Raw genomic sequence first — 27,733 nt, forward strand, 5'->3', positions numbered from 1 at the left:
TCACATGCAATGTCATCCAACTTGCTCCTTGTTGGTCATGTAGAAGAAGGTAGGTAACAGGCCACCAAAGAGGCAAACTTCACACAGGCCCAATATCTTAGAATTCAGAGTAGATACCAGAAAAAAAATTGGAATCCCACACCCAACAGGGCATGCCTATTGGGGAAACAGTCCTGCAAGACCATTTCTTAGACTGGAACAGCTTCCAGTGATTGCTTCAGTCACATTCTGTCTCCATCAGGCTCTATCCTGCAGGAAAATGACAGAACGCTTATACTACCATTGTTTTTTCACATATCCTGGTTGGTAAAGACTTGAATATTTTGCCATGGTTTGGAGAAGATTGTGTGTTGTGATCCATGTGTCTTATATGGTGGCTTTCATATAATATTCACATTTCCCCATTATCAAGAGCACAAAATTGGCAGTAGATTTTGTTCAAAATGTAAACTCACCAAGGTTTGTTTCAAAACTCTTTCAACCTTGGGTCATAATAGAGCCACAAATGCTGGATCTCACTTTAATTTAGTAGTAATTTTGCTATCACTTCAAGATCTGTATCTCCATATCCCAAACACAAGTCTTCCAGGAAATGTCTGCAGTTTGCATTCAGAGATACAGTATACTAATTCTTTGTACTCCCTTTTGTATTGAACATCAGTCCTTGGTCTTCGCAAGAATTATGGAGTCTTGTCGAACTTCAGGGACACCTTTATCTTTCGGATTTTGCTAATAACAATCTTCAAAAGCGCCAAGTGAAATATTCTAGATCAAAGCATGGAATTCCTTGTTTTACTTCTGTTGGGATTTCTTGTCTGCAAGGACAAGTCCAATATCATCCCATCTCAACATTTTACCCGCTTGTATATGGAGTTCAAAATGCATGTGAACCAGATCTGACATCCTCAAGAACATACCTTGAAAATTATCTTGATGATTTCTAATATTTTTATAATTGATCACATCCCAGGAATTTTTATCACTTATGGAGTCTCCTCAGTATTGAGCAGATGCTGGGATACATGAGGCCCCATCTTATTTGGGAACCAGTGGGTATTCTTTTGCTGATTCATTCTCCAGAAATTGTGATCAGCATTGATGCAGGCATTGCATGCTGATGTGCCCACCTCCAGCCTTCAAGGAGGTGGGCCAGTGCTCAAAGATAAATTGTTTAAGACACAGGCCCAAGACTACAATTAATTGCCTCTGTCCAGTACAGGTGGTAATGCTTTATCAATATAACTCGACTGTGCAATCACAAGTGTCACTTCTGTCTGCGTGGGTTCGCGTCTTGGGCTTAGCCAATGTGGATATGTGAGAAAGCTTGCCGGTAGCTTCTCGTGGGTAGGTGGTTCTTTCCGGGGTTTTTCCGGGTTCTTCCTCTATCATTAATACTGGTGGCCATGTATAGCCTATCTTGTGCTGAAAAATGGCATTAAACCCTTTAACAACAACAATCACAAGTGTGTGCTTAATATTGTCTTTCAATGATCTATTTCATTGTTAAAATCATCCTGTAAAATATAGGTCAGTTAAAAGTTATTATTTTGACAAGATTATGATAGCAAATAATAATAGAGAACTAATTGGATTGTTCTTTTTGGTGTGTCAGATATGTTACATACAGGTTGTGTTCACACAGGAATGATGTATGTAGGTATGTCTGTCCAAAGAATTGAATGCACATCTCTCCCTTTGAGTCCTGGCATGCTTCACAAAGTTAAACTCCGTCAGCCAATAGTTCTGAAATTTATTTTTGCTTGTTTGTTTCCTAAATCACCTTCAGAAATGAATCAGACTTGAACATTATTCCTACAACTGAAATAATCAAGCTGTTTTATATATAGGGTAAAATCTAACTGCAAAGAAACACTGCTGTTGTTCACAAACTTCTCAATAATCTTTAATACAGATGGCTGAAACATTCACCATCAAGGCAATGATAGGTAATAACTTTTGTTTGCCTACACACATCTAGCATCTGTTTGATTTACTTATATTGGATTTTTCCACTTCTTGATCTTTATTACCTCTGCAGATTTGCACAGTGAGCTCACCTACTGTGGTCTTCAAACAATCACACTTGCTATTGGGAGAGCACATAATACCTGACATGGTGGTTTATACCTGACCTCGTTGCCTTTTACTTGCCTCAATTTCAACTGCCCAAAGAAGTTTTCTTGTGTAAAAATTTTTTTACAAGCCCAACAGGCACTCACTTAGAATATAGGATTGGCCGGATCTGAAATTAGAGGAACCCCAGGCATCTGGCTATTGGATCTTTTAGCACTGTGGGCACATCAGCATGCAGTGCTGATGTGCCCATTCATTACACATCACTCCCAAGGAAACGAAGGACACAGTGAATGCATGTCACTCATGGCAGGAGACACTGTCTAGAAATGGCATTCTCATCCTATCTGATCATTCTTTGTTGATAATTTACACCAGAAGGCAAGGGTGAACCAAATCCCAAGACCTCTGTCTTCTGGTTCAGTCTTGTAGTCCTTGTGGACCTGATGTCCCAGTGGAATCATCTAATTTAAACCAGATGAATCTGTGGTCACTGGGATGAACTGCTCCTAGATAGATTTGCAGCAAGGTGGAATTCAAGGCAGCCTGTATTTGTTTCTCCAGTTTCAGATCCAGAAACCTGGGCATTCCATGTTCTTTCCATGAACTCCAGACCATCTAATCCTCTTAATGCTGAGTGCCAAATGAGGCAGCTGTTAGTACCATTTTTGTAAGTCTTTGGTATGACTCAGCCGGGAATCGAACCCATGACTTCCCGCATCCTAGACAGACGCTCTAACCAGTAGGCCACCGGAGCAGTTGAGAACTTAAGTACTCTGTACCTATTTCTGATGGTCTAATTAAGGGAGCATTAGAGCTTCTGCCTCGGATGTGGAAGGTCATGAGATTTATCCCCAGCTGAGTCATAACAGACTTATAAAAATGGTACTAACAGCTGCCTCGCTTGGTGCTCAGCATTAAGAGGTTAGTGTTAGGACTGGTCAGTCTTGCATCAGGACAATGTGACTGGATGGGACATCATGCTACATGTCTGCAGCATGATGCCCCAGTGCTAGACATTACTATAAACTGCCACATTACAGACATCGTAGTGATATGACTGAAAAATTGTTAAAGCTACGTTAAAAATCTGAATCACACACACACACACACTATGCAAATATGATCATACTATTACATTATGGCATAGTTCAGTATCACCTTGTCATGTAATTGTGGTTATACTATTACATTACAGATATTACAGGAAAAGCATGGGGTGGGTGGGGGGAGGAGGGGCGGGGCTGGAACACCAAAACTTTTGTGAGGGTATTACAGCCAAAATTTTAATTACTTTGAAGGCATCACTACAAAAAGTAGTATTTTGATTATACCCACTACCGCCATGGGAGAAATTAAAGAAATAATCAGTTTTTATTTATGAATGCATTATTTTTGGAGCAAGATGATAGATGGATATCCAGAGTGTGATAAAATTATGCAAAACAGTTTCAAATTCATATTTTCTTTGCTCACACAGCTATAGCATTGAATGGTTTCTGTGTTGCTGATGAGATGTTCAGCCCCAATAATAAGAAATAAGATCAATAATCTAACCTGCATTTAATGTCCTATATAGTGACACATGACCCAGCATTCAGTAAATGTCTAATTCTGAAATGTATTTTATTCATTCGTAGTATCCTGTTTGTGTTGGGTTTTATGGTCATTTTATACAATGAAGTCTGATGTAAGAATTTTGAGATACGAGATGGTGGGGATCAACTCACATCCCAGAGGTGTGTGGATAGCATACAGCATAATCAGATTGTGGGAATCAACTCACATCCCAGAGGTGTGTGGATAACATACAGCATAATCAAATGATGGGAATCAATGCACATCCCAGAGGTCTGTGGATAGCATAAACATAGTCAGATGGTGTGAATCAACTCACATCCCAGAGGTGTGTGGATAGCATACAGCATAATCAGATGGTGGGAATCAACTCACCCCAGAGGTGTGTGGATAGCATACAGCATAATCAGATGGTGGGAATCAACTCATCCCAGAGGTGTGTGGATAGCATAATCAGATGGTGGGAATCAACTCACATCCCAGAGGTGTGTGGATAGCATACAGCATAATCAGATGGATTCTATTTGCAAACAGTGATAGATAGTACACTGTACTTTGAATCAGTGGAAATTTAACATCATACATGATAACTGACAAATGTTGGTAGCCAGGCATTACAAAATGCATGCCTAATACATGAATATTTGACAGTGCAGTTTTATTCTAGAGTTTCACATTTGTTTTCATGTTTCATCTAAGATCCATTATATTACCATTTCATGTTTAAATTGTTTTCTTTTAAAATGTTTTTGCTTAAATATTATTCTTACTAATACCTCATTTTTTTCAAATACTTTGTCTCAGGTTTTATAATGTGTCACTGAGAAGTCCTTGGCACACCATATGGACCTCTAATTTTGACAGCATGAAACACCCAACAATGTTTCCCTTTACGCACATTTGTGTGTCAGGGATGCATGCTGGAGAAAATTGATGCACACATTTTGTCGCTGTGCATTTTTGTTTTTTTGATCCAAAGGATTCGCATAATACGATCAGGATTTATTTGCTATCCAATGCATTGGACGAGGTGTGGCATCGTGTATAATTCGAGCATAGGCATTGACTGGTTCCCTGCTTTGTTTACTCCCTGTGTTGCGCTCCTCTATTCATATAGCGGAGTGCAACGCAGGGAACATATGAAATAAGGAACCAGACTAGCATAGGCAATGTTATGACGGAGTAGCATCCCCTCATCTCGCGAGCTCTCATGCCATTTCCATCGAGCTCAGCAAGATGTCATCTTGATGTTTAACCTCAATGCTTGTTGCACTAGAAAGTGATCTTAGATTAAAACGTTGTGCATTAAGAATCAGTAGCGAAGAAAGTGAAAGAAGCAGAACACAAAAGAGTAACTGTTGATCTAACTTTAATGAAAATTGGAGAAAATAATTCCCTTGACTGGAATACGGCACATCCATTAGGATTAATACCAGTGTGACTTCTGATCGCATGATTGCGAAGACTGCAAATGTGAATAATCCTTTCGTGACAGGGTTTAAGAATTTTAACAAACCTGCCCTCGTTCGCCACAAGATATTTGAAGGACACATTATGACCCAAGACATTCACAACAAAGAAATCAGTAAACTTGCCAAGACAAATGCATTTATTTGGGTTACACAGTCAGGGGGTCATTGCAGATTTTGTTGGTTTTCAACTTTAATGCAATAAAAGAAAGATCTTAAAGTTCAAGTGTAACTTATTAGAAACAAGATGAATCATTAGCCTCCTTGATTTTTGGATAAATTTGTTCTAGGATGAAGTACAATGAAACTAATGATAGTACACATTTTATGACAAGTAGTAAATTAACTGCCATTTGGTTAAAAAGATTTATTAGGCTTTTTGTATTGGCTTGTATGTAATGTGTTGGTCTATAATATTGCTTCAAAAAGATTATAAGGGGACTGTTAAAAGTATGACTTTAAAAGAAAAATGAATTAATAAAATTATTCTTTGAATGGACAATGCATTTGTTTGTTAATTGTGCATGTTGGTTTATTTTGTATGTTTAGAAAGAGAGAGAGTATGTTGTGCAAGTTGCAATATCCTATTTCAAGCTGAAAAAGTATGAGGCAGATGAAAATTTGTCAGTACATTTTTGACCCCCACATTTTTTATTTGACCCCCAGTTCTGACACCAAGGTTTTCTTTTTTACCCTCAATTTTACACCTCTGAGGGATACACTGCCTAATAGATGATATATTTATTTACCATCTTGTGAAAATTCAGCCAAGCTTTAAACCAATTCATATACATGTGGTTCAAATTTAAAACGAGTTTGAAAAGCTTCGATTATTTTGTAGAATAGACAATTTTAGTGTAACCATGCCATGAGGCATGTCTTATTCAAATCCCAAAGAAGACCCTAACAGAACCAAACTACATTATTTGAAACATTAAAAATGGAGCACAACATTGGTGAAGTAGAAGTGATTGTTTATCACAGTATTAAATCAGAACAATTTTAAGAAATATTATTTTGGTTGTAAAACTAGGAATGCAGAAATGTATAGAATAAGTTTCATTATAGTGACACATGATATAACTACAAAAAAACTCAATATTTGAAATATTCTTAAAAAGACTCATTTGGCAAATTAGGATGAAGTCTTCATGACAGCAGTCTGACAGCTCAAAGTTTCTTTCAAACATGTAATATTGCAGGTCAAATGGAAGGAGGAGATCCGGGACAAGCTGCAGAAGATTCGCCATGAGGGTACACATATTCCTCAGAGTGAGGAGGAACTGATCAAGAGGAGGTTGGAGGAATTGAGGTACCTTTTTAGTGTTTGTAGAATTCAGTGTGGTGAAATTCCTAAATATATTCATGTTGTCTTGATAAAAGCCATGTATAATTAACTCCCCTAGACATAAGGCCAAATGAGCTTGTGGTATGACCCTGTGTCTGTCATTTGTTGTCCATCATGTATTTTAGGGTATGACCCTGTATCTGTCATTTGTTGTCCATCATGTACCTTATGGTATGACCCTGTGTCTGTCATTTGTTGTCCATCATGTACCTTATGGTATGACCCTGTGTCAGTCATTTGTCATCCTTCATGTATCTTATGGCATGACCCTGTGTCTGTCACTTGTCATCCATCACATATCTTTGCTATATTTTTAAAACTTATGGTATGACCCTGTATCTGTCATTTGTCGTCCATCATGTATCTTGGCTATTTTTTTTAGAGCTTATGGTATGACCCTATTTCTGTAATTTGTCATCCATCATGTATCTTGGCTATTTTTTAGAGCTTATGGTATGACCCTGTGTCTGTCATTTGTTGTCCATCATGTATTTTAGGATATGACCCTGTATCTGTCATTTGTTGTCCATCATGTACCTTATGGTATGACCCTGTATCTGTCATTTGTTGTCCATCGTGTATTTTAGGGTATGACCCTGTGTCAGTCATTTGTCACCCCTCATGTATCTTATGGCATAACCCTGTGTCTGTCACTTGTCATCCATCATATATCTTTGTTATTCTTTTTAGATCTTATGGTATGACCCTGTATCTGTCATTTGTCATCCATCATGTATCTTATGGCATGACCCTGTGTCTGTCACTTGTCATCTATCAGATATCTTTGCTTATTTTTTTAGAACTTATGGTATGACCCTGTATCTGTCATTTGTCATCCATCATGTATCTTATGGTATGACCCTGTATCTGTCATTTGTCATCCATCATGTATCTTGGCTTTTTTTTTAGAGCTTATGGTATGACCCTGTTTCTGTCATTTGTCATCCATCATGTATCTTATGGTATGACCCTGTATCTGTCATTTGTCATCCATCATGTATCTTGGCTATTTTTTTAGAGCTTAAGGTATGACCCTCTGTCTGCCATTTGTCATCCATCATGGTATGACCCTGTGTCTATCATTTGTCATCCATCATGTATCTTGGCTATTTTTTACTTCTTCTCAAATACTACCAGGTGAATTTTGACCATATTTGACAGAACAACCTGGCATGAAGGACATTCCATTTTGTACGAATGATGCTGATCCACAGTCAAATATGGCTGCTGTTACTAAAATGCAGAAACACCTTTAAATGACTTCACAATCTGACCTGATTAATATTTGATCAAATTTGACAGAAGGTATCCCTGCATGAAGAACCTTGAGATATTTACAAATGATGCCTTGTTGCCATCAAATATGACCACTATTGCTAAAAATAGAAAACAGAACTTGACCAAGCATGAAAGAAAGAGTCATAACTATGAGTGCTTTAAGGTTTATACAAATTCAGTATAACCACCATTACTAATGACAGAAAAACTTTTAAACAATGACTGCTTAAAAGAATTATCAGAAAACATCATGACAAAGAAGACATATTTTGGTATTAAGGGCTTTCACATATAATGTGTGAAGCCATTCTGTATTAAAGGAGGGATACTAGCTTTGCTTCCTAAAACATCCTCTTCTGTCATGGACACCAAATTGTTTTCTTCAGTCCAAATTAGTTCATCTCAGGGAAGAGGTACACATCCTTCTGCAGAAAGGAGCAGTTGAGATGGTGGAAAACAACCAATTTATATTCCTGGATATTTTTGGTGTTGGAAAATGATAGAAGGTTTTGACACATCCTCAGTCTTTCCACGTTGAACAGATTTTTTTGGAAAGAACTTTTGCAGATAGAGGCTTCTGCTTTGATCAGGAAATGCCATAGTGCCTTTTGATTGGGTGGCTTTCATAGAACTGTATGGCACATACCTTGACATCTCCATCTCCCTACTTATAGAAAAATAGCTCCAGTTTTGTCATACTATGGTGGAAGTATATCAATTTTCGGCCCTTCTTTTTGGACTTGCCTCTGCTCCCCAATTTAATCAAGTTGATGGGGATAATAGTGGCTGTGCTGTTTAGACTTTCACATCCTCCAGTATTTTGATCAGTATTTTGATGGCTAGTTGATGCACAATGTCTTAGGGATAATCTCCTTAAGGACCTATCCCTCTTTTTGTTGTTGTCTAATTCCCAACCATTAGAACTCTGATCTCATTCCTTCTCTGGATTTTGTATACTTAGAGATGAATTTTCTCACCAATCAAAGGAGGGTTTGCATCACACCAGTCATGACTGCTGAGATTCTGTCTCTCATAGTGGGTCTTATGACCAAGACTTTATTGTTAACTCACCTTTTCTTCTCTCTCTTCCTGTCCTATGAATTCTGAATATGGCTGTGGATCTAGTTACCCTTGGGAGACTTCACTTTTACACTGTCCAGATTATGCTTTTAACAAACTGGAAACTGCACAAGCTAGAATCGGTTTTCATCACCACATCAGATGGTGCCTAGATCAGGCTTGGTTTCTCAACAATGACCTGATTCATAGGCCCAAACCCCACTCCTGTCTCTGCACAAATGCATCAGATTCAGGATAAAGTGTTGGTTACCTGGAGCCGAAGGAGGTAGTTATTTGGAGACATTAGCCTTGGGAAGAAGAGGCCCTTCATGTAAACAAGCTAGAAACAGGGTTCCCACGCTACCGGGAAATCGGAAAAAAGTCTGGAGAAATGATAATTTTTTTCCTGACCGTGAAAAGTCCTTGAATTTTGCAAATATTGACGAAAGTCGGAAAAACCCGGGAATTTTCCTCCACAACGTGACACCCGAAACAATTATGTAATTGAGTCATAATTGAACTGATCGTGAATTAAATTTATCAAGTTCTAACCAGAATATTAGGAGGTTGCAGTATGGATCATTTGGGTGCTTGCCATAAATATATTTGTTTTGACAATCCAAATGCTCAGTGGATTAGATTCATCTAGTAGACTTTTTGTTTCACAGGCAGCTCGATATCTATGGGTTTTTTTTATATGGAATGTATGAAAACCAGTCTAGCATCACAAGAGGCCAACATGGTGGCATTAAAGCATTTCCGCTCAGTGGATGGGCTAGCAAACTTGAACGTTGTTAAATCAAGTTATACCTGCATGAAATCGATATGAAAATTATTTATTTTCTCAGAAATTGCGAGAGTATTAAAATCATTATGTCTTCAGTCTGCTGAAAGACGATGAAACTAATGCGTTGATGAAATTTGAGCTGGTACTAGCGATTTTGATAGCACGTCGGACAAGCACACCATCATTTTCAAATGTTGTAGAAAAAAATATTAAATGAAAGTCGTGTACTGGTTGTAATAAAAATACAAAACTGAAAGAGCACATAATTCTCTATATTCATTCCAAGACCAACTTCAGAGTTTTGTTGTATCATGTGACTACCATGTTGACATGTGGTCTCTCACGTGTGGAGCATACAAAACAAGAAACCAGACTATTCTGCTTGATGAATCAGACTGGCCAAATTTCTTGTAGTTGTTCTCCTAATAAATATGTTGAGAATTATATGTTCTTTTTGGTTTTTACAAAAGGTATCAGACTTTCATTTAGTATAATTGAAATTTTGTACAACAACATTAAAAAATAGTTTGTTGTTGATATCACATGCCTATTGGACTTCCGATGTCATTGTTTGAGATTTTTGAAGTAATGTGACTATTATTAATGCAAATGGCGAGTACCGGGTCAGGTTTCATCTATGCTGAGTTTCGTCTAGTCTATCAGCGGATTAAAGACATAATGATTATAATACTTGCCATTTTTGAGAAAAGAAATAATTTTCCTATCGATTTCATGCAGGTATAAGTCGATATAACCTAGCTTAAATTTGCTAGGCCCGCTGGTAAGCTATCTTACGATGGCAGCAGATTCCAAATTTTTTATGTGTAATTGCTCTGGACCCACACTCCATCCAAAATGTCCAAATGTGAAAAATGAGGTTGTAATATTCGGTGGAAACCCGGATTAGAAAAATTTCAAATCTCTGAGCTGAATTTTGGTGCAAAACTGTTACACAGTGACATGTAGCTTGAAGTACTGGTTTCAGATCTTACATGGAACACAGGAGAATTGGGAAATTGTCGTCCCTTTTATTATATATTAAGAAATGATAAGAGCCCATGTATTAGTACAGGTTTGGGGATTGGTTTATTGAACTACAAGAAGACAAGTTGATTTTAACAGAAAATTCAGTCCTTGTTTATACAACAATATATAATTTTGAAGGTCTTTTGTCAAAATTAAAATCAACCCTTCTGTTGTTGTTCTAGGGTTTAACGCCATTTTTCAGCACAAGATAGGTTATACATGGCAGCCAGTATAACTGGTGGAGGAAGAACCCTGGAAAACCCAGGGAAGAACCACCAACCCACGAGAAGCTACTGGCAGGCTTTCCCACGTACCCACGCTAGCCGAGCCTTGGACTCTAACCCTTTTGTAAATGTCTTTAAATGATGGAATTTTTAACCAAGTCCTCTTAAGGAGTTTAGGTTGTTTGAAAAGTCTTGAGATTTTATTGACACAGATAATTTCATGGTTAAACTTTTTTTGTAACAAGATAAGATTCTAAAACTTTCCATTTATTGGGGTTTTTTCATATTGTGATAGGAAATGTTTACTTTGTACAACATGCACACATATTGCTCTAGAATTGTTTGGAATTAAAGGTTTGAAAGGAAACAAAATAATTTATGCTAATTATGTTGTTTCCATGTAACAACATAATGCAGGTCAGCAAAGTAAAGTGAGAATTTTTTATTCTGTACATTGAAATGGCTTTAAATGCCAATTTATGGGAATATAGTCAAATTAGTTTCGTTTGACTTATTTTGTGGTTTTGTACATGATCATCTTTTCTGACAAAAATGTTTTGGAGAGTCTTGAAAGAGAAACATCTTCAGATTTGGAAAATGCATATTTTATAATCCAAATGTTCTTTAATTCCATTCAGTAATGGTCATATGCAGGGCTGAGCAAATTTTTTTTTAACCACTAGTCCAGGACATGTGGTTTCAGAAAATTCACTTGTCCCACCTTTCTCTTCACTAGTCCAACCTTACACTTCACTAGTCCCACCTTACTTTTCACTGGTCTCAAAATGGTAATCACTTGCCGAGATTTGATGAGACCTATGTACTTAATCCATTGAAGAAAGAAAAAATTTAATATACATAATTACTTCTGAAAAGAATTTAATTTTTCAAAAACATTGATTGTTATACATTTGGCTTCTTCAGGTTCATGTATATATGTTTTAGCTGATGGATTTGAAAATATGTCCATGTATATATCTGCCACCAGCACTAAGCCAGCAGCTGATAGCTGTGTCTGGGTTAAAATCCTCAAGCTCTGGTTCATTTGCAGAAATGTTCATTAGCATTTGTAAACTCTTTTGGTTTAAGGAATTCCTTAAAGAAGTCTTGATTAAGTTCATTAAACTAAATCCTCGTTCACAATCAGAAATAGCTACCGCACACTCATTATCCGTCTTACATTTTATCCCTCCATTTTCAATCAAATTTACCTTTGCCGAATCACCGTTATTACCTTCCTTGTGAAAATGATTTAGCAAACTCATTTTATCCACGGGGCCCCGAGTGGCTGAGTGGTCTAAAGCGCTCTTCGTTACGGATCACTGCCATCTCACCTCTGTCTGCGGCGGTTCGAGTCTAAGATTCAGCCAATGTGGGCATGTGAGAAAGCTTGCCAGTAGCTTCTCGTGGGTAGGTGGTTCTTTCCGGGGTTTTCCAGTTTCTTCCTCCACCATTAATACTGGCCGCCATGTATAGCCTATCATGCTGAAAAATGGCGTTAAACCCCACAACAACAACAACAACAACATTTTATCCACAGAGTAACTTTCAGCTTGCTTGACAACTACTTCTAAAGTGATCATAACATCAATTTTCTCTTTTAAATATGAACTGAAACAGCTCATTAATTAGCGTAATTGTTTCGCTTCAAAGACAATATCGCATGTGGAAGTTAATCATCTGTATAATCAGTTATAAATTAAAGAATCATTACTGTCATTGAATCATTTCATAAAGAAACCCAACACTGTCACTGATGTCGGTAAAGTACCTTTCATTAATTTAATTACACTGACTCACTGGATTAAAATCATAGTGAGCCGCTCGTTATGATCTAGATTGAGTAAACTCTTGCAACAAAACTGCTTACAACACTGCTAATTGATCATACTGGCTTTCTTTTGTTTGACGTGTTTTGATTTGCCGATAATTTGGTCGCTTGGCCCAATATGCAGTCAAGCATTAACAGGATGTAAATGTATACACGAAGAGGGGTAGGATCAAGTATTCAGTACGCCCAGAGGGCATGATTGGCCAAATAAAGGTAGATATAGTGATTAAAGCACGAAAATAAGGACTAGCCCGACTTTTTTAAAAAGCACTTGTCCCGGACTAGCGACTTGGAAAATTTTACTTGTCCGACTTCAAAAATGACTAGTCCAGGACGTCGGGCTATGGGACTTGCTCAGCCCTGGTCATATGTTAACCTTGAAAAAATTAGTTTCATCCTGGAAAAAGCCTGGAAAAGACCTGGAAATTTATATTTAGAGAAGCGTGGGAACCATGTAGAAATGAGGGCATTGTTTCTGGCCATACAGGGGTGTGTCAGCCTCATAAGATGCCATTGTGCTGTTGTTGCCTTGGACAACATGACAGTAGTAGCATAAATCAAGAGTTATTGAGGAACACATGCTCATTCTCATTGTTGATATCAAGAATTTCCATCATTGGGCCATCTCAGAGAAGATCACTCTCAGAATCCACCATATTCCATAGAAAAGGAATATCCTGGTGGTCTGCATTACAGAGTGGGCTATGTTGTCTTGGCACCATTTGGTAGCAGGTATGCTTTTTCACCGGGGTGGGGAAACCGTTAGTGGACTTGTATGCTACAAGATTAAATATGAAAAACACCTTTTTAGGTCTCGCTTTTGCCAGATCAGAAAGGCAGGGCAGTGAACACTTTAAATCTGAAGTGAAATCATTTGTATGCACGCACTTTCCCACCCTTCAGAATAATCCAGCAGGTTCTCCACCAAGTGAGAATCTTCATGTTCCAGCTCATCATGATAGCACTACCCTACCCCCCCCCCCAGGCCACAGCGGTCATGGTTCAACTTTCTACTTGACATTCTAGTAGAATAGCCAAGTATATTACCACAGAGGAGGGACGTGCTGTTGCAGCAGAGAGACTCTTGGTACTAATATTAATACCCTACCTCATGGATGGGTACTAAAACATTCCAGTATATCGATTCATTGGAACATCTTTTGCAGCATATTTTCAAAAGGGTTTTGAAGATATTGCATCCTTATCCTTTAACAAATCAAATGATCTTCTTACTTCATACCAGTGTTAACAAATTTCGCTGTACCAACATGAGTAAAATAGCGTTTATTTTAGTAGAAAACTATATGTTGGATTGTCCACCATATTAATTCATTTAATAACTACTTCTTCTTTCAGCATTGTTTTTTGGTGTGCCATATAAGGACATTGCATCCTTCTTTGAAAATGGAAACAGACTGTAGTAAATATTTTATGCATTGAATAATGTGTCATAAAATATCCAAATATGGTATAGGAAGCCTTATTTAGAAAGTGAATTACCACGTGAATCTCATGCTACCCATCATGGTGGTCAAGTTTGATTTGTGTAAACATACCAATATATTTTACGATATGTTGGCTTAATAATTTGTATCATAAGTTTAATTTCCTCATTGCACACTATAGTTTAACTTCATAGCCTCAACCATATTGAAGCTACAATATTGTATCAAAGGACTCTACTACGCAACAACCCGCAGATTCTCAACCTTCACACTTGTCACATCTTAACTATTGAATTGCAAGGACCAGTGACTGAGCAAAGTTGTCAGCTGCATGGATTAGGCCAGGATGCAATCCAATTCCAAAGTTCAGGGTGGAGATTCTTCTGTAATTGATGCAGTAGAAAATGTGTTGATCCTAACTGAACCTCTTTAAATGCGGGTGCAGACTTTCCTCTTTTCCTTTTCGAGGAGAGCTGTAGTTTTTCCTACAGCAAAGGACAATAATTCTAACCCTTTCAAGTTTACTACAAGTTTTGCCAGTGGATTGGACCATCATCTTTCTGATCCCATCAGGTATTTTGGACTTTAGAGACTTGTTTCTCACTCACTAAAGCCCAGATGGAACCTTGCTTGTGTTCCTGAGGCATTATAGAAACCCCCTTAAGATTCTTTGAATAAAACTTACTTCAAGAACATTACCCTTAAGGCAGTTTTCCTCATTTCCTTAGCATGAGTGACAATGAATGAGCTTTTTACTTTGTATGCTGGAAAGGAATGTTTAAGGTTCAGGGGTAACTGTGATTTTGTTTTTTTTTCTTTGCCAGTCTTTATCTGGCTAAATATCAGCTACCTTCAGCAGCTTCAGTTCCAGTTATTATTTTCTGTTTTAGTTATATATGTGCTGAAGATGATTAAGATGGGCTTATTTTTTGTCCAGAGACTGAAGATTCAGAATCTTCTCTTTCTACCTCTCAAGGGTTCTTCTAATATTTTGGCAGCTACCATTTCCAGGTGGCGCTCTACAGTTTCATATTTTGCATAGTGTTAGAAGATGAAAGAATTTCCCTGGGTGTCCTCACTTGTTATACTGGCTATTTAAAAAAGACCTTGTCTATCTTAGGTATTGTTCAAAGAACCTTTAATTCCCTTTATTTTGGTGTATGATTGATGGGTGTAACATGGGTTACAGAGTATACAGCTTGGCCTTACTCCAGATGCATACCTTTCAGTAAACTATAGCTCCACTTGATCATTTTCACTTCCTGGACTTCAGAGGTAAATTATAAAAAAAAGAGCCGCTAATTTTTTAAATATATTTTATGTATTTTGTAATTCACCCATTGCACTTTCAGAAGCTGATATTGTCTAGTCAGGAAAAACTCATTTTCCCTATTTTAATAGGTGCCAAAGATAGTGTACTTTAGACTAATTCAGGCTGATTTTTTTAGTACAAGGGAGCAGTCATTTTAGTTAGCAGTGTGCTAAGATCATGTACAGTTTCCAAAAGTACAATATCCAAAGAAATGTCAGCCAATTACATCAAAGTAGCATAGAGGTATGCCAACATTCTCTCCACTCTGCATTATTTCAAATGCAAACATCTTCACCTTAGATATGTGACACTCTCAAAAGCACATGATAACTGATGAGTGCCACCTGATGCATCTTATTCCTACTTTAATAACTTTTTGAAAGATGTTTTGAGAGCTGGCCTCTGGAGGTATCATACTGCTGTTTGATCCTTTCACCTTTAATTGATCTTTGGTGCACCAGAATGAAGGCACTCACTCATTTGGTCCAGTCATGATTGTAGAGCTTATGGCCAAAGCCATTTACCAGCATACAGTATTGAATCTCCTCCTGTAAGGGTAAGTGCATTATTTTCTTGTACCAGTTATTTGTTTGGGGCACCCTCATAACTAGTAAATTCAGTAATGCAGTAGTAGCAGATATTGTATTGCTGCTAATAAAATGTAGTTGGTGGATGGGTGAACTAATCTGCAATACTTGCCTGCTACTATTGCAAAGATTTCTACCTCCCATCCCACTCTGATGCCCTTTGGTCTTGGTCCAAGTCAAAAGATTGTTGTTGTTCTTGTTGTAGGGTTTAACACCATTTTTTAACACAAGTTAGGCTATACATGGCAGCTAGTATAAATGGTGGAGGAAGAACATGGGAAAACTCTGGGGAAAAAACACCAACCCACAAAAAGCTACAGGCAAGCTTTCTCACTTACCCAAATTGGCTGAGCCTGAGACTTGAACCCATGTAGATAGAGGTGAGACAGCAGTGAACGTTAACATTTAATGCTTTAGACCACTTGGCCACTTGGGACCCAGCAAGTCAGAAGAGGAAGGTATTCTGTATGTTGGCTATGCAGAACATGCATATGAAATGGAAATGGGAACATGCTTTTTCCATTGTTAGGCAGATGTCATCTGGGCGAGTGATCGAAGACACACTTGTGTCTCTGACTTTGGAAAATGGTTCTCAGTCAGTATTTATTCAGAGCTCCTCACTTGTCATATTTATCCAAGATTTACGCTAGAAACATGTAATAGTTTTTTTGTTGTTGTGGTCATTAGATGTTGTAAATGTACAATATGTATCCTTTTTTCAGACATGCACAGGATGTGCGGGAGCATTATGAGAGGAAACTGGAGCGGGCCAATAACCTGTACATGGAGCTGACAGCCTGCATGCTGCAACTGGAAAAGAGAGAACGAGAACTTATCAAGTATGCATATTTTACTTCTGAACTCTCTTTCACATGCACATGCACATATACCCCTCAAATAATAATGAAAACTCTTCTGGCATGTAAGTTTTTCCTCCTTCACTTATAGATCTCTTCTGAGAGAGCATGTCTACATCTAATTGAAGTGACACTTGATCAATTAATACTGAGAGAATGGTACTATAACATAACAGCAAATTTAGGATCTAGTGCATGGAGCACCAGCCTGATCTTCTTAAATCATACCTTTATCTTTCCTCAACCTCAGAAATAAAGAACCATCTCTTCTATGGATATACTGAATGTTCTAGAGGAGTTTGTGTTAGTAGTGATTTATCAGGGGCTAGGATCTAGTACAGAGAATTTGTATGCATCTACTAGTGTTGTACCCGTTGCATCACATGAGAGCAAACATTTCAGGTTTGATATTGTTTAAGTCTGTCACTCAATGCATTTTCTTTGGAGACTTAGTTTCAGCTTGTATCTGCTTAAATTTAATAACTTGCCATTAGAACCGTAAAATCAATCTGGATAAAAATATAAACTTTATGTATCATCTTTCATCAATTTTTCATTTTTAGCTCTAGTGCAGGGCCTGAAGCTTACAGTGGTTTGAGGTCCATGACTGATTTTTTTTCACTGTGGACCTGTCATATATTACCAACATTGGTTCATTGGACTTTTAATATTTACTTGTTTGTTCCTATAATTTTAATACAGTGCATTATTTAATCCTTTAAACAGTGAAGGATAATTCAGAAGCAAACTTTTCAGCTAGGCCCTGTACTGGTCACAGATCCAGGAAAGATCCATTATGGTTTTTTTTTCATAGTCAGTCTGGCCATTAGAACAAGTTTGTAATTGCTAAACTGTTTTTAGGATTGCCATGGAATTAAAATTGTATTGTTATTCCTCTTGAATGGAAACTGTGTTGATCTGATGTCCAATATTGTTACTCCTCATGAATGGAAACATTGTTGATCTGATATCCAATTAAAATCGTATTGTTACTCCTCTTGAATGGAAACAATGTTGATCTGATGTCCAATATTGTTACTCCTCTTGAATGGAAATGGTGTTGATCTGATGTCCAATTAAAATCGTATTGTTACTCCTCTTGAATGGAAATTATTATCAGTATGGTCTTTTCACCAGAAGACTTTTCTTACAATGTCCTAAATAAAATAAATGATTGAAACAATAGTATTAAAAAAGAAATGGTCTTTTATGGATTTGTGGAAATTCTTTTGGTCAGAAGATCATCAGTCCCTTCATTGATTTATATTCTCAGATGCCAGAGTTTTCCTTAAAACAAAAATGATGTTGAACTTTGTATGAAAATCTGGAAATTACTTTTTTTTACCCTTCCAAGACTCCACAGAGATCATAGAATTAGAAAAAATACTAGTATGTGATGAAAATAAATCTTGCTGTTACCTAATAATGGCATATAATTACAGACAGGCCAGTCCCTATGATTTGGTCATAAGACTTATGAAAATTACCCTTAAAAGATGGATTTAAAGCATGAAAGCAAGTACTACAGAAAAATGATCATTGCCAAAAAATCTGGATAATTGGTCCATCCGTGTTTGATTTGATGTGGGTTTCATATTAGAATTAGTGAAATTAGTCAGGGAACCAGACTAACTTTACAACAGCACCTCAGACACTTTAAACTGCACCTATTTGTTCATGTGAAGCATCTGCATGTCACTGATCAAACTGTTGATTATAGAATTTTTATAAAATGGCATCCAGCAAGCAATGCATATTTAAGAAGAAAGGGAAAATAAGCCTCTTGAAAAGTGTTAATAATCAACACAGAAGAATAAAAAGGTATATTCAGATTCTTGTGAATAAAAGCTGGAAGGGACACAATTATGTTTATTGGATGTCATGTGCCAATTTGAGTACATTTACCTTATGTTTTCAGGACACTGTTTTCAGACACTGTTTTTTGGGGGGAAATGTAATATTTAAATGCCTTGTAAGTTTTCGGACATTGCTCTGCTATATTTTTTTCTACATTTTATATTTTCGGACACAATCTAGGAAGATCTGTTTTAATGTAAAATTCACAATGTGTTTGCCGTTAATTTAACTGATACAAAGTTCGCTTCATTTGGTCACCTATTATTTAATGTGATCATGAACTTCCCTGAACTAATATAATTGAAAATTCTTAATCGTATGTATGCATGTATGTACGTATGTATGTATGTATGTATGTATGTATGTGTATGTATGTATGTATGCAGATAGATAAACATTTTTATATTAAGCCATACACAATAAATAGCAATATCAAAGAATGAAAAGAAATATGATTTAATTAATGCTGTAATATATTTAAATATATTATTTAATTTCAAATAGCTTGTCCATAGTCTTTTTTAGGTCCTTGGTCGAAAAGCACTCAAATTCTGTATCACTATCATCGTCCATATTATTTAATTGTTTGTCATTTCTGATCAGCGCGTTTTCACTTCTGCTCAGATTGACACTGATGCCGCACACCTTGAAAGATTTTGTTATCACTGTGTGCTTTTTCTTCAATGTGTCCATGGCATTTACAACCCAGTCCAGTACAGTCTGTTTGCTGGCTGTCTTGATCCGTCCGTTACTGCTTTGAAAAAGATGGCTGCCATGTATATGTGGTCTTAACACAGCTCCACTCAGCTCCATGAACTTGATGTAAAAACTGGTGTTAAATATGCTAATACCTGTAGCCATCATTTATACTGTGGATTTATGACAATATTAAGTTAGTGTAAGTGAAATTTTATGTGCACATGTTCATGTATTCAAGTGAATTTGGAAACCTGTTCAGAACAAAGGATTTTTGGCTATCCAAGATGGCTACCGAAGTGGATATACTTGAAATTGAACTACACCTACCATATCTGAACTTCAGTTGATACCAACTCAAACACATTATGCAAGTTTCATTCAAAAGTTTATGGATATGTGCTAGTCATAAATAAGGATCTGATATACTTTGCTATCACTGCTATGAACAAGCTGAAAATATCAGAATCATGGAAACATATTTAAATACCAGCCTTGTAGGTTCCTTACTCAACACACTCAGCTCAACCTTTTCTGCATCATTCTCTGGCTTTAGTATGTCTGATATACCTGAAGATCAGAGCCACACAGATAATCCCATGCAGGAAAGTCATGTTCAGAATAAAAATGAAAACAATGGTGCAGATGATGATTTGGAATTATCCATTATGGCTGACACTCCAGAATTCTTGAGGGTCAAACATAATAAATACAGTATCACTGTGAATATAGATCCACAAAAGTTTGAGTTTGTAAAACAGATATTGGATTCAGAACCTTGCATGACTTCATGCAGTTCAAGTGTACAAAATGGTATTATCTACAGAACAAAAGAGAAAAACACTGTGACAGCTACATTGTATAAAACAACATGTGTCTTACATATACAGGGGCTGAACAGTCTCACATGGTTAGATCATATTATCTGTAAATGTAAACAGGATGAGAATACCCATGCTAAAGGCATTTATATGCTGACATCTACACCAGTAACTAGATGTAGTACCAAACATGAAACAGTTCCTAAAGTCTTTGACCTAAATGACTCAGGCAATAAAATTAACACCCCTCCAGAGTGTCAGGCAATTACACGCTCCATAAATCATGACCACAGCAGTGATGGCTTAAGCCTTAATGATTTCTCCATGTGTGTACATCAAAAAACAATTAGGAAATTGGAGACCCAAATCGAAGAATTAAAACTACAGTGACATGCTATTAAATCAGCACAGGGAAGGGTTAATGAGCAAGTAACCTCATGTGAAACAGCAATTCAGACAGACTCCCAAATATCAACAGTATCAGATGCTCAGACACAGACAGTCCCAGTACCAGCCAAAAGAAAATGTAAAATGACCATGCAAATAAAAACTGATGCCCAAAGTAATCCTGCATTGCAGACAACAGTATCCCCCTCTCAGTCATGTGACACACCTGCAACAGCAATAAGTGTACATCCATGGCCCGCAGTTCAAACAAGTCTGTTACGTTCACCAACAACTGCATTTCCCAGTGCTCAGACAATTGTGTCAGAATAAACAACAGTAGTTCACACAACTGAAACACCAATTTCAGCACCCCTTCCTCCAAGATATGTGTCTGAAATACAATCCAGAGTCCAACACACGACATCACAAGCCAGAAAAGATAGGACTCTAATAATTGGCTCCTCAATTTTGAAAAGTATAATACCAAGGAGACTTTTTAAAACAGATGTACAGACTTTAAGAGGTGCAAAAATCAACAACATCACTGACAGAATAATGAACAGTGACCTAACCAAATACAAACAAATTATTATTTTAGTAGGTGGAAATGATGCCTGTGAGGGAAGGTCACTAAATCAACTCAAAACAGATTTTGAAAGTTTATTGTATGCTGCTAGATATTGCAGCCCAAATACATGTAAATTAATGATATCGGGACTACCTCCTCGTGTGGACACCAAGGCCAAAGAAATAAATGATCTGATAATTGACTTATGTGAAGATTTCAACCTACAGTACATTCCACAATACAAATCTTTCTTCATTCAGAATCAGGATGTCAACCTTAGTCTCTACCACAGAGACAAAATTCATCTAAGCAGAAAAGGAACCTCTCAGCTGCTGAGAAATATTAACATGTATGCCCCTATTTTCAAGCACTTTAATGAAGAGTGTTGTCTTAACTGTGGAGAAACTGGGCACTTGACACAGGTATGCCATCATGGCAAACAGATCGAGTGTTTTAGGTGCCATAAATATGGACACAAACAAAGACTTTGTCCATCAATGTATACATATTAGGAAGCTGGCAAAGAGGAGAATGCCAACGCTTCATTTACAAAAAAACTAAATGTACCCATTGGGACTCTTGACTCTAACTATTCAATGGACACTATTGTAGATGCAAATGTAAATGGATTTTCAGGGTTTGTATGTGACTTTGAAGATGCTAATATATATGAACATTTAAATATAGAAATAGGATGTCAGAATGATAAAAGCAGTATGGAGACAATCTCAGTGAGTACCCCATTGCATGATGACATACATGTAATTGATATGAAACTAAATACAAAAGGTTTTAACATAGGTCACTTAAATGTACAAGGTATAGTGGGAAAGATAGACCAGATTAAGTTAATGTTGTCTTCCATGGAAAATAATATACATGTTTTAGGACTCACTGAAACCAAATTAAATGCTAACCACAATGATGATCTATTTCACTGTCAAGGCTACAATAAACCATTTCGTAGGGACAGAGAGACAGCAGGGGGGGGTCTTGTTGTATACATTAGGGAAGATGTAAATGTAAAAAGGCGACTTGACTTGGAGTCACATGAAATTGAGAGTATCTGGGTGGAAATTTTTCAAAATAATGCAAAATCTTTCCTAGCTGGTTTCATTTATAGACCACCTTCCTCCAAAGCATTTTGGAATGATAACTTTTTGAAACAAATAGAAAGTGTTCTAGCACAGGAGAAAGAAACATATATACTCGGAGATATAAATAAGGACCTTCTCAATACTCAAATAAGGAACAACTGGATGGAATTTATTGAATCATTAGGCCTAGACCAGCTGGTAAATGAGCCTACAAGGGTAACAGAAAAATCAAGCACTCTTATTGATCACATTTATACTAATCTACCAGACAATGTGGCTTGTGTTAATGTACCAAATGTTGGTCTTAGTGACCACTATCCTACTTTTTTGACAAGAAAGGTTAAATGCAAGAAAAATAAGAAAAATACACATAAAACGATCACTTACAGATCGTTCAAAACTTTTAATGAAGAACAATTTCTCAATGACCTATATAAAGTTCCATGGAGTATGATCCAAAATTTGGATGACATAGATGAAGCCATGAGGGTGTGGACTGACTTATTTATGGATGTAGTATCCAAGCATGCACCACTGAAAGTACATCGAGTAAAGACTGATTTTCAACCTAATTGGCTTACTACTGAAATCCTAGATGCTATGAAAACACGAGACAAATTCAAGGCTATGGAAAACCATGCACAATATAAAGTATGGAGAAATAAAATAACAAGTATGATCAAAAAAGCTAAAAAAACTTATTATCAATCATTACTTGAAAACAAAAAGAGCAACACAAACTCCATTTGGAAAGTCTTCAATGAACTCACTGGAGGAACGCACAAAAAACAGACAAATAAAATTCACTCACTTCTGGTAAATGACACCATAGTCACTGATGAAACTGACATTGCAAATGTTTTCAATGATTTTTTCATCAACATTACCACAAAGTTAAAAGAGCCATTGATAGAAAACAACTTTAATGAACTGAAAAAGTTCTGCAGCAGTAAAATCTCAAAGGAGGTATGTTTCTCTATCCCACCAGTGTCAAAAAACTTTGTTAAAAAATGTCTCAGTGAACTTGATACCAAGAAAGCTACAGGACTTGATCAGATTGGTCCACGACTCATTAAATCTTCTGCCTTTGCTATTGTAGATAGCATAACATTCATAATTAATTTAAGTATTGCAACCTCATCTGTCCCCAAAATATGGAAAACTGCAAAAGTAACTCCTATTCACAAATCTGGTTCTAAGGATGATGCTGATAACTACCGACCAATTTCAATACTACCAAACTTGTCAAAATTGATTGAAAAACATGTCCATGACTCATTCATGTCATATTTAACCAAACACTTGCTGTTACACCCTAATCAATCAGGCTTTAGACAGAACCATTCCTGTGAGACTGCCTTGATCTCCCTAACTGATAAATGGCTTCAAGCACTTGACCAAGGTAGAATAATAGGAACTGTATTTGTAGATTTCAGGAAAGCTTTTGACATGGTGGATCATGAAATCCTTTTGAAGAAACTGAAAATCTACCAGTGTGATGAAAGAACAATTAGATGGTTTACTTCATACTTAAATGAGAGAACACAACATGTTTACATAAATAATGTTCCGTCTGAACCTGAAACAATTAGATATGGAGTACCACAAGGCTCAATTCTAGGTCCACTACTATTCATTTTATTTATTAATGACCTACCACTTTTACTAAGAGACTCAATATCATCTACAGATCTCTATGCAGATGACACAACATTGTCAGACATCCAAAACACAAAGCATGAGCTCGAAATTTCTTTACAGAATGCACTAAACAAACTGGAAAACTGGTGCACATGTAATGGCATGGTGGTAAATACTGGTAAAACTAAAATATTACTTATCTCAACACGGCAAAGAAGGACAAATCTTGATAGTGATGAACTATGTCTGACATGGAAGGATACAAATCTGCAAATAGTCTGTCATGATAGGCTACTTGGTGTTCTGGTAGATAATAACCTATCATGGACTGAACATATCAAACATACCAGTAAAAAAGTCAATTCAAGTTTATGGCTTCTCAGTAGGATAAGACATTTTCTCCCTGAAAGGCACAGGAAACTATTTTATAACAGTTACATACAACCCTATTTGGACTACTGTAGTACAGTATGGGGTAATTCAAATGATAAAAACATAGCAAAGCTGGCACATCTTCAAAAAAGAGCATTTGGGCTAATATCAATCCAGAAAGAAAGCAAGGAAAGTTTAGCTGGTAGGTTAAAAATATTACCTATTAAAGACCGAATCTGTTTGAGAAAAGCCAAATTAATGTACAGGATATCTCAGAATAGTGCTCCTGAATATTTACAATCACTATTCCAGTATAGGCTACCTGGTAATACTCCCCACCTGCGATCCATGTCTACCAAACAGTATAAAATTCCCAAACCAAATAAGGAGTTATTTAAAAAAAGTTTCCAATACTCTGGAACTCTGCTCTGGAATAGTATTCCAGTTGAGATTAGAAATGCCCACTCTATTTCCTTCTTCCAAACCCAATATATTCAGTGGCTTCAGAGATGCAGCTTAAATAAATAAATTCCTTTGTATGAGGGCCTCAAGGTAGATTAGTTTTTAGCTAATTGTGTTACCCTCTTTAAATAAGGTCATTATTATTATTTTATTATTATTATTATTATTATAGATGATTTTAATGCATTCATAGCATCCCTGATATATTCCATCCAGCGGCGACAGAAGTAGCTCTTGATAGGTTTATTGATGCTCATGTCAAAAGGTTGCAACTTGGATGTGCAGCCTCCTGGTACTATTGCTGGTACAACATTTCCGCACCACAACTGTTTCTTCATGTCATCAATGATGTGAGCCCGGAACGAGTCCATAACTAATAGTGATCACTCTCTTCTGGTGAATGGCAAATAAATTTCTTCAATCCATTGCAGCATTAGTGTTTTGTTCATCTATGCTTTCTCTTGAACTACGATAATCCACCCTTTTGGTGCCTTCAGATCTGGATGTCTCTTTCCCTTGAAAATAATCATTGGGGGTGGTAATACATCACCAGAACCTGCAACGGCTAAAACGACAGTAATGTGTCTCTTCTACACACCAGTTGTACGAATCAGAACACTTTTCGTTCCTTCTTTGTCCACCATTTTCCTTAGCACAAGATCAAAGTACATCGGTGCCTCATCCATGTTAATAACAAACTTATCGTCAAACTCGTCCTCCTCATGTCTATCCATCACAAACTTGTGTAACGAAGCATTCTTTTCTTCTGAATCCTTGGGTAAATGTTGGGCAAGAGAGGTCCTGCTTCTGAGCACAAACCCATGTCTTTTCATGAAACTCTGTCCCCAAGAACGACTGGTATGGAATTTGCTCTATGGAAATTCTGTTGAGACAAGCTCCCTGGCATATATACATATTCCCTCAATACTTACTGGAATTTGTAATTCCCTCAATACTTACTGGAATTTGTAAGTCAGACTGAGTGAGCACACATTGAGATATCTTATCATCCATAGCTTGTCCATATGAAATGGGTCATCCACACTTAGGCAAATGTTTGTTCAAGTTCAGATCTGCAGAAAAGTCATATTTCATCCATGTACTCACTGTGGATTTTGGAATCTTGAATATTTCTGATGTAGGTCTAATTCCCAGACGTTTTACATTGTTAATGATATCCTGCTTTTGCTTTAATGTATAATGTTTATAGTGACCATGTACAGAAATGGGTGGAGCACTCTCGGGTTCAAGATAATCAGACTTGTCATCTAGAGCAGCTTTCTTCATAGGCGGTTCTTTGTGTGATAAATCCTCAGAATCATTAATTCGAGGTCGCTTCTGTGGACGACCTACTGGCCTCATTGAAAACGATTTTGGCAAGGGAGAGTCCCTCCTCGAATTAGGCAGTGCCCCCTCGCTTGTTGCATAACATATGATAAACTTGTCTATCAAAATTATTACAGTACTAACAATATTATGTTTCACAACGACAGCTATCCAGTATATAAACTTTTGATAGTGGTGGGTATTTTATTTATACTTTATATTTTAATAGCTTGATTTGGCTAACAAAAATATGATTGGTTGTCAGTGTAGACATTGTTACACACAAAACCACTTCAAACAGGTGTGACAGTTATGGCTTTGATTAGAAACCATGACCCTTGCTTTATATTATTAAAAAATACATCAGAGAGTCCGTATGGATTAGTAAAATTCATTGGCATTGTGCAACAGAATGAACCCTTATCCCTGAGGCATTACATACCAAGGTTTAAACCTAGTTATTGTTCTACAAGTAATAAACCTATTTGTAGACGATAAATATTAACTGTGGTTGCTAAATGTTCGGTACATCCTGTGCTCATTTAATGATATCCAGATGGCTGACTGTTATTTCCGAACACACCTGTCAAAGAAATCCCACAAGTTATATTAACAATTATTACCTAGACACTTTGAAATCTCCGACATGCATCAAAACAATCTTTGAGCAGTCGATTGTTTTGAGTCGGCAAGCTCTGCTCATTTTGAAGCTACCCTCGGCTAGGTGGGAAAAAAAGAAGAGAGAACCAAAACAAATAGATCACCTTTATTTTTAAAAAATACCGACATGTTAATCATGCCGACTTGTATATTGCAACTTGCTTGTTATTTTTACCCTTCCTAGGCGTGCATACAACACTCACCCCATATGGAGCCTCTCACCCTAGGTGCTCTAAGATAGCCATCATACATGTACCAGTATTTCTACTCTCGATACTAAAATGTTTCTGTCATAAATATCTTAAGAATTATAATTCCAAAATCTTTTTATTTAGTTTGTATTAATATCTTAATTACACAGAAATAAAGCTTGTGTGCGTTTGTAATGTAGATTTTAATGATCACTGATTAGCAGAGGGTTAAACTGTGGATTGCAAGGTTACTAATATGGCGGTTCTTTTGGAAAATACGAACACAATCTTGGCACTAATACATGTATGGCTGTGTTTTCTGGTTGATGGACATGTATCAAATAGACAAAATAGGCAAGTAATGCCTGTTTTTCATTCATTATCCTTTCCATGGTGTTAGACAAAATACTTGTTTTACTTCATGGCAGCACATCATCATGTGAGCTAATGGTAACTTCATTATGGACATATGGGGGGGGGGGAAATAAATCTATCTTCCCCTTTATGTTTTCGGACACCTAATTAAAGAAATTAATATGTATTTGGACAACAAATTTTTTTATTTGTTGCAGTCCAAAAACAAATGGCAAATATGGTATGTCTCATGGCGGGAGATATGATTGCTGTCATCACGAGACATGGAAAAAGAATTTCCAAGAATTATGTCAAGTTGAGATATAGCAACAAGCCATTAGGTTTTGGAACTAAAGTTTGTGCAACTGTACTAGTGGTAATAAAGTCTACACATACCTTTCAAAGTTTTCAGTTGAACATAATGTTT

General features: G+C 36.8%; 1 protein-coding gene across 5 annotated transcripts in view; it reads left to right on the forward strand.

Annotated features, from left to right (window-relative positions):
• The window catches only part of LOC149789863 (mitogen-activated protein kinase kinase kinase 13-like), a 245,253-nt gene that overhangs the window by 160,895 nt on the left and 56,625 nt on the right, over window positions 1-27,733 (forward strand). For all 5 annotated transcript variants that reach the window (XM_089971848.1, XM_089971847.1, XM_089971849.1 and 2 more), the window contains 2 exons: window positions 6,323-6,432; window positions 16,740-16,856. In XM_089971848.1, coding sequence (XP_089827974.1) covers window positions 6,323-6,432; window positions 16,740-16,856 — 227 coding nt within the window. The remainder of the gene's footprint in view (window positions 1-6,322; window positions 6,433-16,739; window positions 16,857-27,733) is intronic.

Source organism: Sinohyriopsis cumingii, chromosome 10, assembly GCF_028554795.1.
Source record: "Sinohyriopsis cumingii isolate HCF-2022 chromosome 10, ASM2855479v2, whole genome shotgun sequence".
Classification (NCBI taxonomy): domain Eukaryota; kingdom Metazoa; phylum Mollusca; class Bivalvia; order Unionida; family Unionidae; genus Sinohyriopsis; species Sinohyriopsis cumingii.